At 38.8% G+C, this 17337-nt stretch overlaps 2 protein-coding genes across 2 annotated transcripts; one reads left to right on the forward strand and one right to left on the reverse strand.

The window, feature by feature from the left end:
- Nucleotides 1-7263: 7263 nt before the first annotated feature.
- LOC129414933 (uncharacterized) lies at nt 7264-12902 on the forward strand. The gene is made up of 3 exons (XM_055169044.2): nt 7264-7774; nt 11072-11293; nt 11506-12902. The coding sequence occupies exons 1-3, from the start codon at nt 7429-7431 to the stop codon at nt 11763-11765; spliced, it is 828 nt and encodes a 275-aa protein (XP_055025019.2). The 5' UTR covers nt 7264-7428; the 3' UTR covers nt 11766-12902.
- Nucleotides 12903-12959: 57 nt separating this feature from the next.
- Nucleotides 12960-14718, reverse strand: LOC129413421 (uncharacterized). The gene is made up of 2 exons (XM_055167118.2): nt 14298-14718; nt 12960-14183 (listed from the first exon to the last, which is right to left on the reverse strand). The coding sequence occupies exons 1-2, from the start codon at nt 14487-14489 to the stop codon at nt 13104-13106; spliced, it is 1272 nt and encodes a 423-aa protein (XP_055023093.2). The 5' UTR covers nt 14490-14718; the 3' UTR covers nt 12960-13103.
- Between the last annotated feature and the right edge of the window lie 2619 nt (nt 14719-17337).

Below are 17337 nucleotides of genomic sequence, written 5' to 3' on the forward strand. Positions count from 1 at the left end.
CCTTAGTTTAATTAGGAAATATAACTAGTTTTAACAAACATGCCTTACTAAAAACATTACCTTGTGCATTTTGAGGTAAAACAAAGGGCAAAGATGTATTTTAAGATATGTAAGTTCAAGGTGTTTTCAGTTTGGAGAGCTCTTAAAAGTGTTTAAATCTAGGACTAGTCTAATCCCTGTCCGGGAAACCGCCCCATTGTGTGCAAGCCAGAACATCAAATGTGTGTGGGCCTTTAAGCTGCCTGCATGCTAGTGACACCTATGAAACCTCTTCTCCTTGAACTCCAGCAATCTGTTGTTGTTTATATGAAATCTATCTGCAACATTTCTTTTTTTATTTTTGCCTTCATTTCAAGCACTGCATCATCCATCTTACGTCGCAAAGTGGTCCTTGACATGAAAGTCATTAGGCTGAAGCTCATTTAGGAAAGCTTTAAATGATGGCTGTTCAACCACACTGAAGGGTTGGAGAGACTGGGTCACAAAATTCAGCACTGCATTATCAACTTTTTTCTGTGTGACTAGCCTAGTTTCTCCCAACTTCAACTGTCTGGAGGTTGAAGGAGCCTCCTCAGTCTCAAGTTTTCTTTTTCTTGCTGTTGTCATGGCATTATACCTTTTTAATGTGGCTACCATGCTTTCTCTGCAAAAAGAAACATTTAAAACAATTTAAAAAATTAACTGCATATCTAAAAATCAGTCTCTCCCTCTTTGACAAATAAAATAAGCATTTCAAAATATAATTTAATAAACAATTAATGTGCTTTAGCGTGTATATATTTACTTTAGCATTAGCTTAGATCACAGTTGTTTGGAGCAAAAGTTTTTAAAATGGCGATTTCAGTTTATAAGGAGCACTACAATCCACCTGTTTTAGCATCACTGCAAAAAACTGTGTTAACAGCGATTGATTGTCATTTCAGCTTAAAATACAATAAACTTCGGTGAAAAAGCTAACTTAACTGACATATTAAAAAAATAGCTCCAGCATGCATAGCTACTGTCGCTTTGTGCAACAGTGTTACCAGGCAACCTAGTCAACTTAACGAGCTAGCACCACGCATAAAAGTTCGATCGTGGTAACATTAACGTCATTTATATTTTTAACAACGATATGAAACAGTTTTTTGCAAGCTATGGTTAAGAAAACAGAATGAAAATTGCTTACCTCTACGTGTTTTCTTAGGTTAGAAGGTGAATTCTTATAAGACGAAATGAGACAGTCTCGGGGCAGGCACAGGAGACACTTAAAAATGAAGGACTCGTTGTTCTTTTTAACAACTTCAAAAAACTCTTGTAAATCAGGCCATGGGTTGTTGTGGCAAGTCAGTTGTGTCTTCCATCGTTCACGAATGAAGTAAAACTCAAAACTATACTCTGTCTGGCTGCTGCACTGATGTGTGACGCTTATTTACGCTAAAGACAGTATACCGCCAAACGGGGCAACCAACTGGTTCAAAACAAAATGCGGCGCTGTATCCTGATTGGTGGCTTGATGCGTTACACGTGCATCTTATTTTGCTCAGTAAAGTTTTTAATCCACTGATAAATAAAAAGGAACGACTGATTTTCCAAAATGTAGTGGAGTAAAAAGTAAGATATTTGACTTTAAAATGTAGTAAAGTAAAAGTCTCCCAAAAAAAAGTACTTGAGTAAAGTACAGATACGTGAAAAAACTACTTAAGTACAGTAACGAATTACATTTACTTCGTTACTGTCCACCACTGATAATAATAATAAAACATTATATTTGCTTGGCAATTTTCTAAGAACTCAGGGTCAGCTTACATCTAGGAAACGCATTAAAAGTACAATACACAAACATTAAAGCAAAATATAATTTGCCATGAATTTAACAATGACCACGTTTACATGCACCCTCATAATGCGATTATAATGGGATTTTGGCAATACTGCGAATATACTATACCTCATGTAAATTATTCGATAAAAATAATGTGATTAAGGATTATTAATATGGATTAAGAATGTGTCCATGTAAATGCTTTAATCGCATTTATACAACACTACCTGAAGTGCGCGGGTGTTTTAGTCACGAGCACACATTCATTTTAAACTTGACATTAGGAAGTTTTACTTGAAGTCCGTCAACACGACTCACTGTCAGCCTGCCTTCATCCAGAAACATTTTAAATAACACAACAGGAGCATATAAAACCCTATAAAAAGGCATTTACTAATATTGGATATTTATTGCGTTAGTGTAACACTTTGCGTAACGTTTGCGTTTATATAATCTATCTTACCTTTTGGTGTAGTCAGTGTGGGAGAAAAAACCATTAAGTAGTGAATTTCACAGCAACTGCATCAGCGCTGGATACCTGAGGTAATTTTATGTTATAGACCTCAGCAATGAGCTTCTCCACAGTCACTTCAAGTGCGCATGCACTTAAAGTTCAAATAGATTTTATGTCAATGGTTTATTGCTCATCAGGTGGGGGAAAAACATTTCTTTATAGTTGTGGTGTGAACTCCGCTGTTCACTTTAATATACAACGATTTTCAAAACTATATTTTTATAGTTATCGTTAACGTGAACATCCCTTTACAGGCACCGTCATAAATATTTTTGTCTTTATCACGGCACCAAATAATGAAATGCGTCTATAACAACGTGTTTGTCATTTAACTTAAGTAAATTAAAACATCATTTGTGCTCTGCATTGGGCTATGTGTGAATAATCAGAAAATAAAATCGGCATGTTAAGAGGTTAGCTTCAGTCATGTAAAAGTCTTACGATCAAGTCTTTACTTGATTATTGGAAACAATCGCATTATTGGTGTACATGTAAACGTACTGATTGTTTTGTTATTATGCATGTTGTATTGTAATCTATTATGTATGGAGATATTCAGACTGAGGTCGACCGATATGTTTTTTTTCTCTGGCCAATGCAGATTATATATATGATGCAGAGTTTCTTGGCCACTATGTTTGGCCGATTTCTCTTTGTACATAATTAAACTGTCCTCATCATAAGCAGATCATTTAAATGCAAAAATGTCACAATTTAAGTCAATGTAGTAAAAGCAATTATGACTCTGGTCTTTCTGAAGAGTTTTACAACCTCCTCCACACCATGCATTTAACAGACAAAGATATTATCTGACACTCTGCTGTCATCATTTCTTGCTCTTTGGTGTGTTTTTTTTTACCATGGCTTTAAATGCTTTGTAGGATAAAACCCTTTTTTGGCAGACCTGATAAATTATTTAATCATTATAAAATTAACAAAAGTAAGCGTCTATTTTTTTTTTAGTTTTAACTGTTATTTAGGGCAAAACTTTCTAAACACTCTCAAAGCACATTTACATTCTCATTTCTGAGGTGCTGTGAGTTCAGTGTTGGACAGATCTGCTGTTTCAACCGTTCATTCAAACAAATCGGTTCAAAGGAGTCAGTTCACGAATCGGCTGCAGTCTCACACGTAGCCTCAGGGTCAGGGAGAGATCTGCTGACAGCAAGAAGCGGCGTCACGAGTTTTAAAACAGTGCTTAGGTGCTTGCAGATGCGCCTGCCCAATAATCACTCAGTTTTGCAAAAAAATAAATTAATTAAAAACGTGCCAAAAACCGTCCAAATTATCGGCTGATATTTGGAATGTAGAAAACAAAATGGATCCCTCCATGAAGTAAAAATACTTAACACTGATTTAAGAACACTTAATTAGGGCCAAAGTTACAGTCTTACCATCATGTTTTCTGCAGTTCTCTCCATGTCCTCTACCTACCTCCTGGTGCACCAGTCCATCTATAAAAGAACATGTTTTGAGTCAAAGTGATTCCATCTGCATCTCAAAAATATACCAGTTCTACAGCACAACTCTATGGGGCGGTCTCACAAACAGGGCTTAAGAGTAGTCCCAGACTAACTTTAAATGTTTGTGTTGTCTTGATCGAAACCAACTTGCACTGAAATATCTTTAAAAATATCAGTGTGAGTGTTGTGTCTCAAGATGCGCACAAATAATGTTTAGTTATTAACCCTCTGGGGTCCGACCATTTTGGGACACTGTCAGAGGTTCTGACATGCTCTTACATTTGGTCTTTTTTCAGTTGCTTTAAAACATAATAATGGCAAGTGTCTCATACCACTGTGTTCAGCATAAACTAGGCTAAAATATTATATGAGCTACATGTATGTACATGTTTGTATTTTTGAGAGAAAATGGTTTATGCATGGTTTTTAAAAAGGAAAAATTTTAAGTCACTGATATAAGTTCACAAAACCCATACTAAACATGTTTTAACAAGACCTTCCTAAACAGAATCTAGTAGTCTAGAGTTTTTTCTTTAAAATGATGTGAAAATCATCCTGCCTACTCATTCACATAAACCAATATTTTGATTTAGAAATTGTAAGACACTTTTTGTTTAGAGTGGCCGTATGCGAGAAGGATTGATTGACAGCTAGCAAACAAAGGCTCGCATAATGAGCTGCATAATGAGCTGCATAATGAGACAGGAGGGAACTACAGTAAAGAATGTGAGGACAAATGTACATGTTTGTTTGAGGTTTATTAAGAAGTTAACAATAAAATCAAAATAGAAATGAAGGTCAGTAGGACATTTTCAGTTTATTTGGAAACGAACCCTATTAAAAAACTTAACTTGTATAAGAAACTGATAAACAACTGAGCTGAAAACTTCACGTGGCTCATGTTACCATAAAACTTTGTCCAAAACGTGTTTTTCCACTTCATAGTTTTGTACTGATGAGAGAGATGCAGACCTCTAAGAGAGTTATAAACAGCTGTTAGCATAAATTGTCCACAGAAATACCCTTACATACATAACTGATGGGTAAATTATAGCACTACATTCAGATAAACTATCATATAAACTAAATTAGTATCTCATATAAACATCTGCAATGATTAGTTATATAAAAAGCTGCTTTCAGATGACTGTTTTCAGATGCCCATCCCCTTATTGTCTAGCTTGAAATCCGCCATTACGTGAAATCACGCGCCCTTGTTTGTAAACAATGCGAAAGTTTTTCAATCCGAAGCGTGCAGTCTGCTGATGTTGCTTATGTAGGCTGAACTGCACAAGCCATAACATATTACATGATAGCAAATATAAATGAAGACAAATGACTTAGTTTCTTCAGGAATATATCCTCCACCATTGCGTCTTCCTTTGTTCTTCTTCTTAGGTAATGTTAAAGATAAACGCTTATCTTCCTCAATGTCCAGACATAAATGAAGATATTCCTCACGTGTGTGTATAAAGTTTATAATCCAAACATGCGCTAAAGTCTTTAAATCTGATAAAACTTTAGGCTTTGTTTATTATTGTCGGAACTGCTCGTCTCTTTATTACCATGTCAACAGCGTGTGGGCGTGACCACATTAAAGAAAATGAGCTCAGCCAGGAAAAACGGTACTCTCTTTACTTCAATGCAGATTATATAAACAAGAAATATTTGTTTTTGATTATAATTAGCTTGTTTAAAAGTAGACAATTCAGGCTTTCTTTGGAAATGTGTATCATGTTTGTGTGAGTATTCGCAGAGTTTCAACTGATTTTTGTAACGTGATTTGAGAGACAGCTGGCAGAGACAGAAATGTCTGAATGCGCACCCTGTTTAATTCTTTATTTGACAAAAACACAAAGATCTCTTGTTATTGTGAATGTACACTAATTAAAGAGGACCCTTCAGAGTTTCAAATGATGTCAAACACGTAAGTGTTTGATTATTAATGATGGAGTATTTTAAGTTGATTCTGCTATGACAAGGAGAAAACACGTCAAACGCGTCCCTGCGTTTTTGGACCACTGGGGGTTAATTATGCTTTTAAAAATGACTTAAATATCCTAATTTAACCAAGGCCTAATCCTGGCTTAAACTGATCTCTGTCCGGGAAACTGCCCCTATAATTGCAAGATAATGTTTTATGGCGCTTTTCCATTGCATAGTACCCCACGGTTTGGTTTAGTTTGGGTCGGGTCAGCTTAATTTTGGGAGCTTTTCCATTGGGATCACTTCGTAGTACCCAATACTTTTTTCGTACCACCTCGATTGGGGTTCCAAGCGACCCGAGCTGATACCAAACGTGATGCGTAAAGACTGTAGATCACTGATTGGTCTGAGAGAATCGTCATCGACGTCATCCTATTATGTAAAATATTAGCTTTAGCTTACTGCTAGCTTGCGCTCTCTCGAGCAAACAGGTAGTCATTTGTGCTCTGCTATAAGTTTCCAAACACCCTTTTAGCGATGAAAAACATCCACAGGCTGTGAATCAGGAACACATAACAGTTTTTTCCAGACTTGCAGTTTGTGGCGGCACATTCGCGACGTGCACGTCAGTATTATTTATGCTTTAATGCAACTTCATTGAGGCTCAGCGGAGCGCCGTCGACTGACGCCACGGGGGTTTGAACAGAAACTGTCACGTGAGACAGAGGTAGTTATAAACGCGATGTGCAAACATCTATTTGTGGTGGCCAATTTTAATTTTGTGGTGGACTGATAAATAAATAAATGTATGGGAATGTACAAGGACTTTCTCACTTGTATGATGTCACAGCAGTATGCAGCGCAAATATAACGACACGCCTATAATCCCTCCCACTGAGAAGTGATACTAAACTCAATGGAAAAGCTAACCACGCCAAAGTGAGGTGAGCTGACCCGACCCAGGCTGGACTAGGCCGTGGGGTGCTATGCAATGGAAAAGCGCCATTAGTTAAATGAAATTGCCCACAAACATGCCAATGGTGCAGTTAAAGGTTCTCTAAGCGAATTCACGCGTTTTAGACCATAAAACATTTTTTGTTACATACAGCAAACATCTCCTCACTATCTGCTTGCTTCCTATCCGCTGATCAAAGTGTAAAAAACGCGATCTCTGTAGACAGCCCAGCCTCCACAAACTGCAATAATAACAAACTGGCCAAACCTACACCAGTAACCATAACAACGTGTTCTAACCAATAAACGCCAAGAAGGATTTGGGGGTTTGGTTTGGGTGGTTCATGAAAGCACGGAAAGGAGGGGGAGGAGTTAACAACGCTCAGTTTGTTTGAAAACACATTTCAAAAATCAACACACAGATTCGCTTATGGCGCTTTTCCATTGCATAGTACCCCACGGTTTGATTTAGTTTGGGTCGGGTCAGCTTACTTTTGGGAGCTTTTCCATTGGGATCACTTCGTAGTACCCGATACTTTTTTTCGTACCACCTCGGTTGGGGTTCCAAGCGACCCGAGCTGATACCAAACGTGACGCGAAAACACAGTAGATCACTGATTGGTCTAACGAGAATCGTCACCACACGCGTCACTACCAGCGTCATTGGATTCGCGACACAAAACACCAAACCCGTTAGATTTGAAAATAGTTGCTACCAGCTAACGCACAGTGTATTTAAAAACTAGAAAAAGCAAACGAGAAAGAAAATGGCTATTTCGTGGTCAAACGAGGAGGTGCAGACTTTCCTTTCCCTGATTGCAGAGGAGCGGATCCAGCGAGAGCTCGATGGGTCTGTGCGGAATGAGAAAGTTTTTCAAGAAGTCGCGCAGCTCATGGCCGCACACGGTTATAATCGCACCTACAAACAATGTAGGGAAAAGTTGAAGAAAATGAAAAGTGACTACCGAGCCATAAAGGACCACAATGGCAGGAGTGGGGTGAATAGAAGAGTCTGGAAGTGGTTTGACCTAATGGATGCTATATATGGAAGTAGACCGGCGAGCAATGGGAGAGAAGGTGCCCTCGACACGGCCGAAAACACGCTGGAGGATGGTACGTTGTTTCAACTTGTAACGTTATTGTAACGTGTGCTCTAAATGATGCGAGTGAAAAGTGAATCCATGTGCAAAAGGTGTTTATTTGTAAAATCCCAATAAAGGGCCAGCAACCAAATCCAAACAGGGTAAATCCAATACACGTAATCCAAAAAACAAGCGAGAGGTCAAGGCAGGCAGAGTCACAATCATAAATCCAGATAAACAGGCGATAGATCAAGGCAGGCGGCAGACAGGCAAATAATCCAATAAAACAGGCACGGGTCAAACACAGGCAGATACAGGATAACAGATAACAGATAACGAACACAGGTAACGGGCTGGGCATACGAATGTAATATACAGCGGGGAACAGGTGTACAGGAAGTGACTAATATACAAAACAAACAGGAAGTGTGAAGCGTGACATGGCATGATGAGTTTTAAAATAAAAGTCCAAACAGAGCAGAGAATCAAAATACAAGAACAAATAACAAATATACTCAAAATACAAGAAAACACAAGACAAAACCTTACAGAATCCCCCCTCTAAAGGGCGACTCCCGGAGCCCAACATTCAAAAAACAAAGTCCAAATAGAGGGTGGGCGGGCGGGCCAGGACCTCTTGGCAAGGCAGGGCAGTTCGTAAGAGGTCCTGGGTCATGAGGCCAGGATGGTCCAGGGTCTTGGGGCCAGCATGGTCCCGGATCATGAGGCAGATGTAGGCCTGGGTCATGAGGCAGATGTAGGCCTGGGTCATGGGGCAGGCTGGGACCTGGGTCATGGGGCAGGCTGGGACCTGGGTCATGGGGCAGGCTGGGACCTGGGTCATGGGGCAGGCTGGGACCTGGGTCATGGGTACTACCCCCCCCCCAAAAAAACTTGGGAAAGCTCCCACTGTCCCAGGTGGCGATGTCTCAGATGGTGAATCAGGCCGGACAGACAAATCCGATGAGTCAGGCAGATCAGATGAGTCAGGCAGATCAGATGAGTCAGGCAGATCGGATGAGTCAGGCAGATCGGATAAGTCGAGCAGATCAGATGAGTCGGGCAGATCAGATGAGTCGGGCAGATCAGATGAGTCGGGCAGATCAGATGAGTCGGGCAGATCAGATGAGTCGGGCAGATCAGATGAGTCGGGCAGATCAGATGAGTCGGGCAGATCAGATGAGTCGGGCAGATCAGATGAGTCGGGCAGATCAGATGAGTCGGGCAGATCAGATGAGTCGGGCAGATCAGATGAATCGGAGGAGTCGATTGAATCAGAGTAGTCGGATGAATCAGATGAGTCGGATGAATCAGATGAGTCGGATGAATCAGATGAGTCGGATGAATCAGATGAGTCGGATGAATCAGATGAGTCGGATGAATCAGATGAGTCGGATGAATTAGAAGAATCAGAGGAGTCGGGCGGATCAGGTGAATCAGGCAGATCAGGTGAATCAGGCAGATCAGGTGAATCAGGCAGGTCAGGTGAATCAGGCAGGTCAGGTGAGTCCAGGGGTTCGGGTTCAGGGCCTTGAGTAACACAAGAGACAAACGAGCAGCAGGCAGACCAAACGCACCACAGGGCTATGGCAAACTCAGAAAGTCTATAGTCCAGGAGACATACCTCAGCTGTTGGTTCAGGCATGGCGGCTATCTTCACGACAGGTGCAGGGTGAAAAATAGCTCTCCTAGGTGCAGGTGTGGTGGTGACGATGGCCCTCTGAATAACAGGTGCAGGAATGGTGATAGCTTTCTCACAAACGGGTGCAGGTGCAGACACAGACAGGATGGCGGCCATTTTGGGAACAGTCAGGGTGGCGGCCATTTTGTGAGCAGGCATGGTATTTGCAGACATGGGCAGAACGGGCAGATCATGGCGTGGTGTGTTATGTGTGCTCACCGGAGGTGTATCCCCAACACCCACAGTGAACGGTGAACCACATAACAACAGTGCAAAGTTTATATATTCCTCCAGTGTCCAAGCATCCATATTCCGGGGCATGAGTAAACGTAAGTGTTCATCCAGGGCATTATAAAACAGACTTTTGAGTGTGGTGTTGTCAAAATGTACCTGATAGCTTAAATCCAAAAAGTCCTGAACATAATCCTCAATGCGGCGGTGGTTTTGACGAAGTGCAAGCAGAGTGTAGATGGGTTTCATGGTGCTGGTGGGAAGTTACTGTCCTTTGCTGGATTCTGGTGGGGCTGTATATTCTGTAACGTATGCTCTAAATGATGCGAGTGAAAAGTGAATCCATGTGCAAAAGGTGTTTATTGTAAAATCCCAATAAAGGGCCAGCAACCAAATCCAAACAGGGTAAATCCAATACACGTAATCCAAAAAACAAGCGAGAGGTCAAGGCAGGCAGAGTCACAATCATAAATCCAGATAAACAGGCGATAGATCAAGGCAGGCGGCAGACAGGCAAATAATCCAATAAAACAGGCACGAGTCAAACACAGGCAGATACAGATACAGGATAACAGATAACGAACACAGGTAACGGGCTGGGCATACGAATGTAATATACAGCGGGGAACAGGTGTACAGGAAGTGACTAATATACAAAACAAACAGGAAGTGTGAAGCGTGACATGGCATGATGAGTTTCAAAATAAAAGTCCAAACAAAGCAGAGAATCAAAAATACAAAAACAAATAACAAAAATACACAAAATACAAGAAAACACAAGACAAAACCTTACAGTTATATCACCCTTTAAAGTTTAGCAATGTTTGGTAATAATACTTTTTTAACTTTATGCGTATGCAATTGTACTTAAATCATCATGCCGATAACAATAGCTTATTGCAGTACAAAGAATAACGCAAGGTAGTAACTAGCAAACAGCTAACGTTAGCAGTAGCGCTATTGTTTATGGGAAGCGAGGTTAAGGGTTTTTGTGAACTGTATAATTTCTCACCCGTAAAAGTTTCACAATACAAAAGTAATTTTTGGCGTGTATGCCTATGTATTCTTATGCATGTCACCACCTTTACGAAATGAAACATAGTTTTACTACAGTTAAAACCAAAAAACATACTGTAGTAAAACCATGGTTACCCAATACTACTAAATAGGCATGGTTTCCAAAAATCAATTTAAACCATGGTTACTGTGGTAAAACCATGGTCTTGCTTATAGTAATCAATACACAACAAAAAAACATGGTTATTTAATACAACAATAACTTATGGCAGTACAATAGTCTCAATAGGTAACAGCTAACGTTAGCAGTAGAACTATTGTATATGGTCAATTATGTTGATGAGTTGTTGCTAGTTTGCTTTCTGCATAATCTTAATTTACCTACTTTTTTTGTTTCAGATTCATTGTCTACGATTGATGCATCATCAATTTTGTCTCAAAATGATGCATCAATCTCACAGATTGACCTGGCACCGCAGACACCAGCACGACCGCAGACACCAGCACGACCGCAGACACCAGCACGACCGCAGACACCAGCACGATCGCAGACACCAGCACGATCGCCGACACCATCGACCTCCGGCAGCAACATTATGACCCCGGTGCCTGTTGTCACAGGTGTGCAATATATACTCGCGTATACTAATCATATATTCAAGCCTACACAATGCTGTATATCACGCTGTACATACTTTTCTGATGTTTCCGTATATTACCTTAATTAATGTAATGATATTTTGCTTTTTTGTTTTATGTAAAACGTAGGGCATACGTGTTGTTTGGTAAAGTAGCATCTAACTAAGTTTTACGATTTCTTTGTTGTGTTACAGGAAAGAGGAAACGAGGCAATCACCATCAGGACCATCTCTCTGTTTTAAGAGAGATGCAGGCCGCTGATATAAGGCAGCAGGAACTAAACCGTGAACAATTGCAGATGGCACTTGATGATGCCCGGCAAGCGAGAGAAGAGGAGACAGCCTTGAGGAGGGAGGAAATCAGTCAAACGGCGTCCTTTAATCAGGCTTTCCTAGGTATTATGGGGATGCTTGTACAGGCAATGACTGATCGTAGAGATCAAAACTCTACGTAAAAACAAACTCTTTAAAAATGTTTGGGCTTTTCAAAGTTTAAAGACGTATTCTATTTAAGTTTTTTATTAATAGTATAACTTTCTGTGAATGATGCCAATATTTTTGTGGTTTCACACGTTTTTTTTTTATAAGGACATGTTTTAAAATGGAAACACATGAGCCTTTTTTAAAACCTTTTTTAACATTTTTTTAATTGTTTTCACTCACTTGTTTTTACATTTAATGACAAGCTGTCTAGGGCATACATTTTAGCACTAATTGTTGGTTGCCCATTTTTACCTTTAAATTTTGGTATTTCTATATGCCTTACCTCTATTTTTTGTCCAAACATTTGCAGAATACAGTTTGATGTTTACATTTCAAATGCAACTGTTACATACAAGATTTGTTCTTGTTTTCACTCACTTGTTTTTACTTTTAATGTCAAGTTTTGTAGGGCATACGTTTTAGCACTAATTGTTTGTTGCCCATTTTTACCATTAAATAGTTTTATTTAGATGCCTAATGTATATTTGTTCTACAAACATTTGCACAATACAGTTTGATGTTTATATTATAAAGGCAACTGTTACATACAAAATTTGTTGTTGTTTTCACTTGTGTTTAAATTTAAGGACAAGCTTTCTAGGGCATACATTTTAGCACTAATTGTTTGGTGCTGATTTATCACCATTACATTGTTTTATTTATATGCCTAATGTATATTTGTTGTCCAAACATTTGCACAATACAGTTTGATGTTTATATTATAAAGTCAACTGTTACATACAAAATTTGTTCTTGTTTTCACTTGTTTTTACATGTAAGGACAAGCTTTCGAGGGCATACATTTTAGCACTAATTGTTTGGTGCACATTTTCACCTCTAAATTTTGGTATTTATATATGCCTTATGTATATTTGTCAGCTACACTTTTACATAATACAGTTTGATGTTTACATTATCAATACAACTTTGCTGTGTGTTGTTAAATACTTTTGTGGTTTCACACACATTTTCAATATAAGGCCGAGTTGTATAGTGCATACATTTTTGCACAACTGTTTTTAAACTTTTTAATAAGTGTTCTATTTGTTTATTTACATATGTATCCATTTGTTTGTCACAACATTTGCACACTACAGTTTGATGTGTACCCTTTTATCTCTATAACTTCCTGATTTAATAAATCAACACTTTCAAAGAAGTTCTTGTTTTCACTTTTTTATTGCTCAATATTTTACATTGCCTCATGTACAATTTGATTATTATAAAGAAAAACAAAAATTTCAAAATGATAGAGGCAGACAAAACAATTTTTAAAGATGGTAGACATTTACTGACAATACACTATTCAGTTAACTATTTAAGTAACGTAAAAGAGCTTGACGTACATCCCTTCCCTCCTCCTCTGCAGCCTGTGTCACCGCCACCACTGGCTCTGCTGCTGAAGGAATGTCCCATGCACTTTCATAGGCCTCTCCATGACTTTCACACAGGTTATGTAAAGCACAACAAGTGAGCACCATAGATTTTACAAGGTTTACTGCACAGTCATTTCTTTTCATGAGACAGCGCCACCTTCCCTTTAATCTACCAAAAGCATTTTCAACCACCACACGCGCTCTGCAGACTTTCATATTGTACACCTGCTGTTCCACAGTCAGCCGTCCAGTGTCAGTGAATGGTTTTAGGAGCCAGTTCTGTAAGGGATAGGCAGAGTCACCTAGGATGTAATAGCCTACATTCACACCACCAATGGTTCTTGTGTAAGCTGGCATGAGGTTTCCCCGACTTGCCAACTCCCACAGCGTGGACAATCTCAAAACCCGAGCATCATGCATGCTTCCAGGCAGTCCAGTGAAAACATTCCAGAAAAGTCCTTTACCATCCACAAGACCTTGAAGGATAATGGAGTGCCAGCCTTTACGGTTGAAATAGTCACAGTGATACTCTTCTGGTGCTATGATAGGTATGTGTGATCCATCTATAGCACCAATACACTGTGGGAGACCCCATCTGTTCTCAATGTAAGCAGCCATTTCTTTAAACTTTTCCTGGTCTGGTAGACGAATTTGTTCTGGTACCAACAATGCCTCTGCTGCAGCACAGAACTCTTGAACACATCGACAAACTGTTGTTATGCTTACTCCAAAAAGATGTCCAACACTTCTGTACTCGGAGCCCGTTGCCAGCTTCCACAGTGCGATGGCTATTCTCTTCCTTGGAGATACACACACGCGGAAGTTTGTGTCATTTCTACTTATCGCTGGACGCAGTTTGTTGCACAAGTAGACAAACGTTTCTTCAGACATTCTGAAATTCTCCAGCCACTGACTGTTTGTGAACCCTGGAACAATCACATCCCACCACTCAGAAGCTCGGTCAAATGCCCAAACAGATGGCCTGAGGCGTCGTCTTTGCAAAAAATCAGAGATCTGTAATACACAAGATACGTCTTTTAATGTGTAATATTGGCTAATAAGTTTAATACATGTTTTGTAACAGTATCACTCTGATTACGACCATAAACAAACTCGAAATAAGCTTACCTTTGCGCGCCGTTGAGCACACCTTCTGTTGTACTGTGCGTTTTTTTGTATAAGTTCAAAAACTTTCTTGTACTTCTTGGCTGTATTTTCTTTTGCTGCCATCAGCCTCCTTTGAAACAAACCTCGTTGTGTTGAAGTAAAAAACATCCACATGCCGAGAATAAAGAAAAACATTCCTTCGATATGCTCCATTGCTCGTCGTTTGTATGAGGCACGCTTTGTTTGTGTTTGTATGAGTCGCGTTTACGATGATGTCACGGCAATATAGGGCGGCGCATATACACGACAAATCTAAACACCTCCCACTCGGAAGCGACACAAAAAAACTCAATGGAAAAGCAAACCAAGCCAAAGTGAGGTGAGCTGACCCGACCCAAACTAAACTAAACCGTGGGGTACTATGCAATGGAAAAGCGCCATTAGAGAACCTTTAAAGATTGAAGTCACACTGAGAGTGTTACCTGTGTCTTAAATGCCTTGACTGATGTTATCACTTCCATCATCCTCATCAGCATTACCATCATCTGATGAAGCATACATTAGAAACATACAGACAATCATTCACAACACAAGTTTTTCTGAAATGCAAATACATGTATAGAAAAGTATTTTGGTCGGTTAGCATCCATAGATTTATATGAAACATTATGAATTTAAATTCGCTTTTCTCAAATGTATTTTTCTCTAACTAATGCAGATTCAAAGGCTTTTTTGTAAAAAAAATAATTTTTCCAATCAATTTAAAATATCCTTTTGTCTGTGTGCCACTGCCGGGACCTCTTCATTATTAGCCCTATAGTACCAGAGTTCATTGAGTTTTGTGATGCATGTTATACACCTTCAAGTATGCATTTACATTAAAAAAATCACTTTAATCCCCTGTATTTGATTTAAATTTACATTTTTAACGGGGAAAATATATAATCCCTGTCCATCCGTTGGCTCATCGGCGGGATAAAATCGGCATGGTGAAGGATTTTAGCGCGCTCTGTCTTTTCCGGCACTTGCAGATGTAGTTTTGGCATTACGCAATTTAGATATTGTTATCTGACTCCAAAGATAAAGTTAATATAAATCGGATTGATAATTACTTTTAACAGTTGCAGAATTTGGGTGGATGTTTGTTTATTCTGATTTAGCCCTACTTGCTATTGTATATCTTGCTATCTATACATCCGTTCGTTCAGCTACACATGTCGCTTTGGACTCACACACTGGCTGTTTATTAATTTTTAATAATGATACGGGCCCAAGATCACAATTGAACCATGCTTGGTTACTGCTAGAGGTTTGACCATATGTTCAGAAGGCCGCCTTATGCTTGCTCATCACTTGCACAGCAACTTAATTATTACAATAGTTATTTCTAACCAGAGGTTCATGACCACTATCATAAAACAAAACTGACCGTCTTCTCCAATGATAGCTTTTTATAATTGTGCCATAATTTAATATGCAACTTAGATAGCACTGCTTCTTGAAACTTTGGCAAAAACATGTCCCACTAAGAAAGTGCTAATTCTGTTGGAAATTAATAACATTTTCATGAAGAAAACAATGTTATAATCAGGGGATCCTTTGCACATATGTAAGTTTTTTTTTATAGGTTTATTTTTATTTTTTATTAATTTAATGATTATATGCTGGCCCATTGCCTTCAAAATCATATGTCCTCGGTCAAGAGATAATCATTTCAACTTGATTAAAAAACCCAAAAGTAATAATTGAATTGAATAATATATTTACCGCATGAAAGGGTACATTGTAATATGTATTTAAAAACTACAAACAGTGAGTTTTGAACAACATTTACTATTATTTTGTGATTGCTCAAAATGTGTCCCAAATATTCGTCACCACCGTCAGATATTTATAAAAAGCAATAAAATCAGACAACTACAGGGTCAACTGCATTCCTGAGGAGCCTATTTCAAACCTTCAGCTCTACTGCATGCTTCAAGATCACTCAAGCTCCTGTATGTTTGCTATTTTCTCTTAAACTTCTTCAAATTTTTGGGCACTGCTACTGCGACAACCATAACATGTCAACACCGTCATCTTTGTAAAAAAATATTAGATTAGATTATGAAATAAATTTATAATTTTTAAGAAGAGGTCTGAAGTAGCTAGCAACAGAGGGGAAAAAAGATGGCTAATGTGAACAACTCATCTATTTTTTATCTATATTAAGTTTTTGTCACCACCGTCAGATGTCACCACCGTCAGGTTTTCTGTCTTTTAGGAAGTTATGATTGTCATGACTGGGTAGGAGTGACAGGACGCAAACGCAAGGTTCCAAATAAATAACATTTAATAATAAAAACACGAGGGCTGACATGGTGAATACAGTAACTCAGGAACATAACACAGGAAACAGACAGGGTTGTAATGACAATAATCCGGTGACCGGTGTGACAGAACAAAGGCATATAACTACAAAGACAATTAAACATATGACAGGTGTGGCGTATTGGAGTAATGAGTCAATGAGAGTCCAGGTGAGACGGATCAGTGAAATAAACAAAACATGTCACGGACTAGCCGTGACAATGATTTGATATATTTTCATAACAGTGCTCAGGATTGTTATTTTTTGGACCAAATATTTACATAAAGTTAAAGCAAGAAGCCATTGACTTGAGTGGTATACATTTTGGAATAATGAGGCCAATGTCACCACCGTCAGTGCTGTTGAGTTATTGAATTAATAGTCTCTATTACAAAAATATGTTTATTAAATAAAAAAATCATTACTTTTTCTATTTAGGCTTAAAGTAAACGTTGTTTGAGTAATAACTGGAAAACGCCTATTTTATGAAAAAAAAAATACAAACAAGGAGGTTGCACCAGTAAATTGCTGAACAGCCAAGACCTTGGTCTATGATATACCTTCAGATTTTTTTTTAATCCAAAATGCCCAAGAATCACTGACAGATTAATATTGAAATAACCAGAGGTTGAGGCTCATCTGATTTAGAGTGGTCAGACAACATTTATATGTTACTCTAAACAGGAAATACAATAATAGCCTCCACGCATC

The sequence above is a fragment of the Misgurnus anguillicaudatus genome, chromosome 12 (assembly GCF_027580225.2).
Source record: "Misgurnus anguillicaudatus chromosome 12, ASM2758022v2, whole genome shotgun sequence".
Taxonomy (NCBI): domain Eukaryota; kingdom Metazoa; phylum Chordata; class Actinopteri; order Cypriniformes; family Cobitidae; genus Misgurnus; species Misgurnus anguillicaudatus.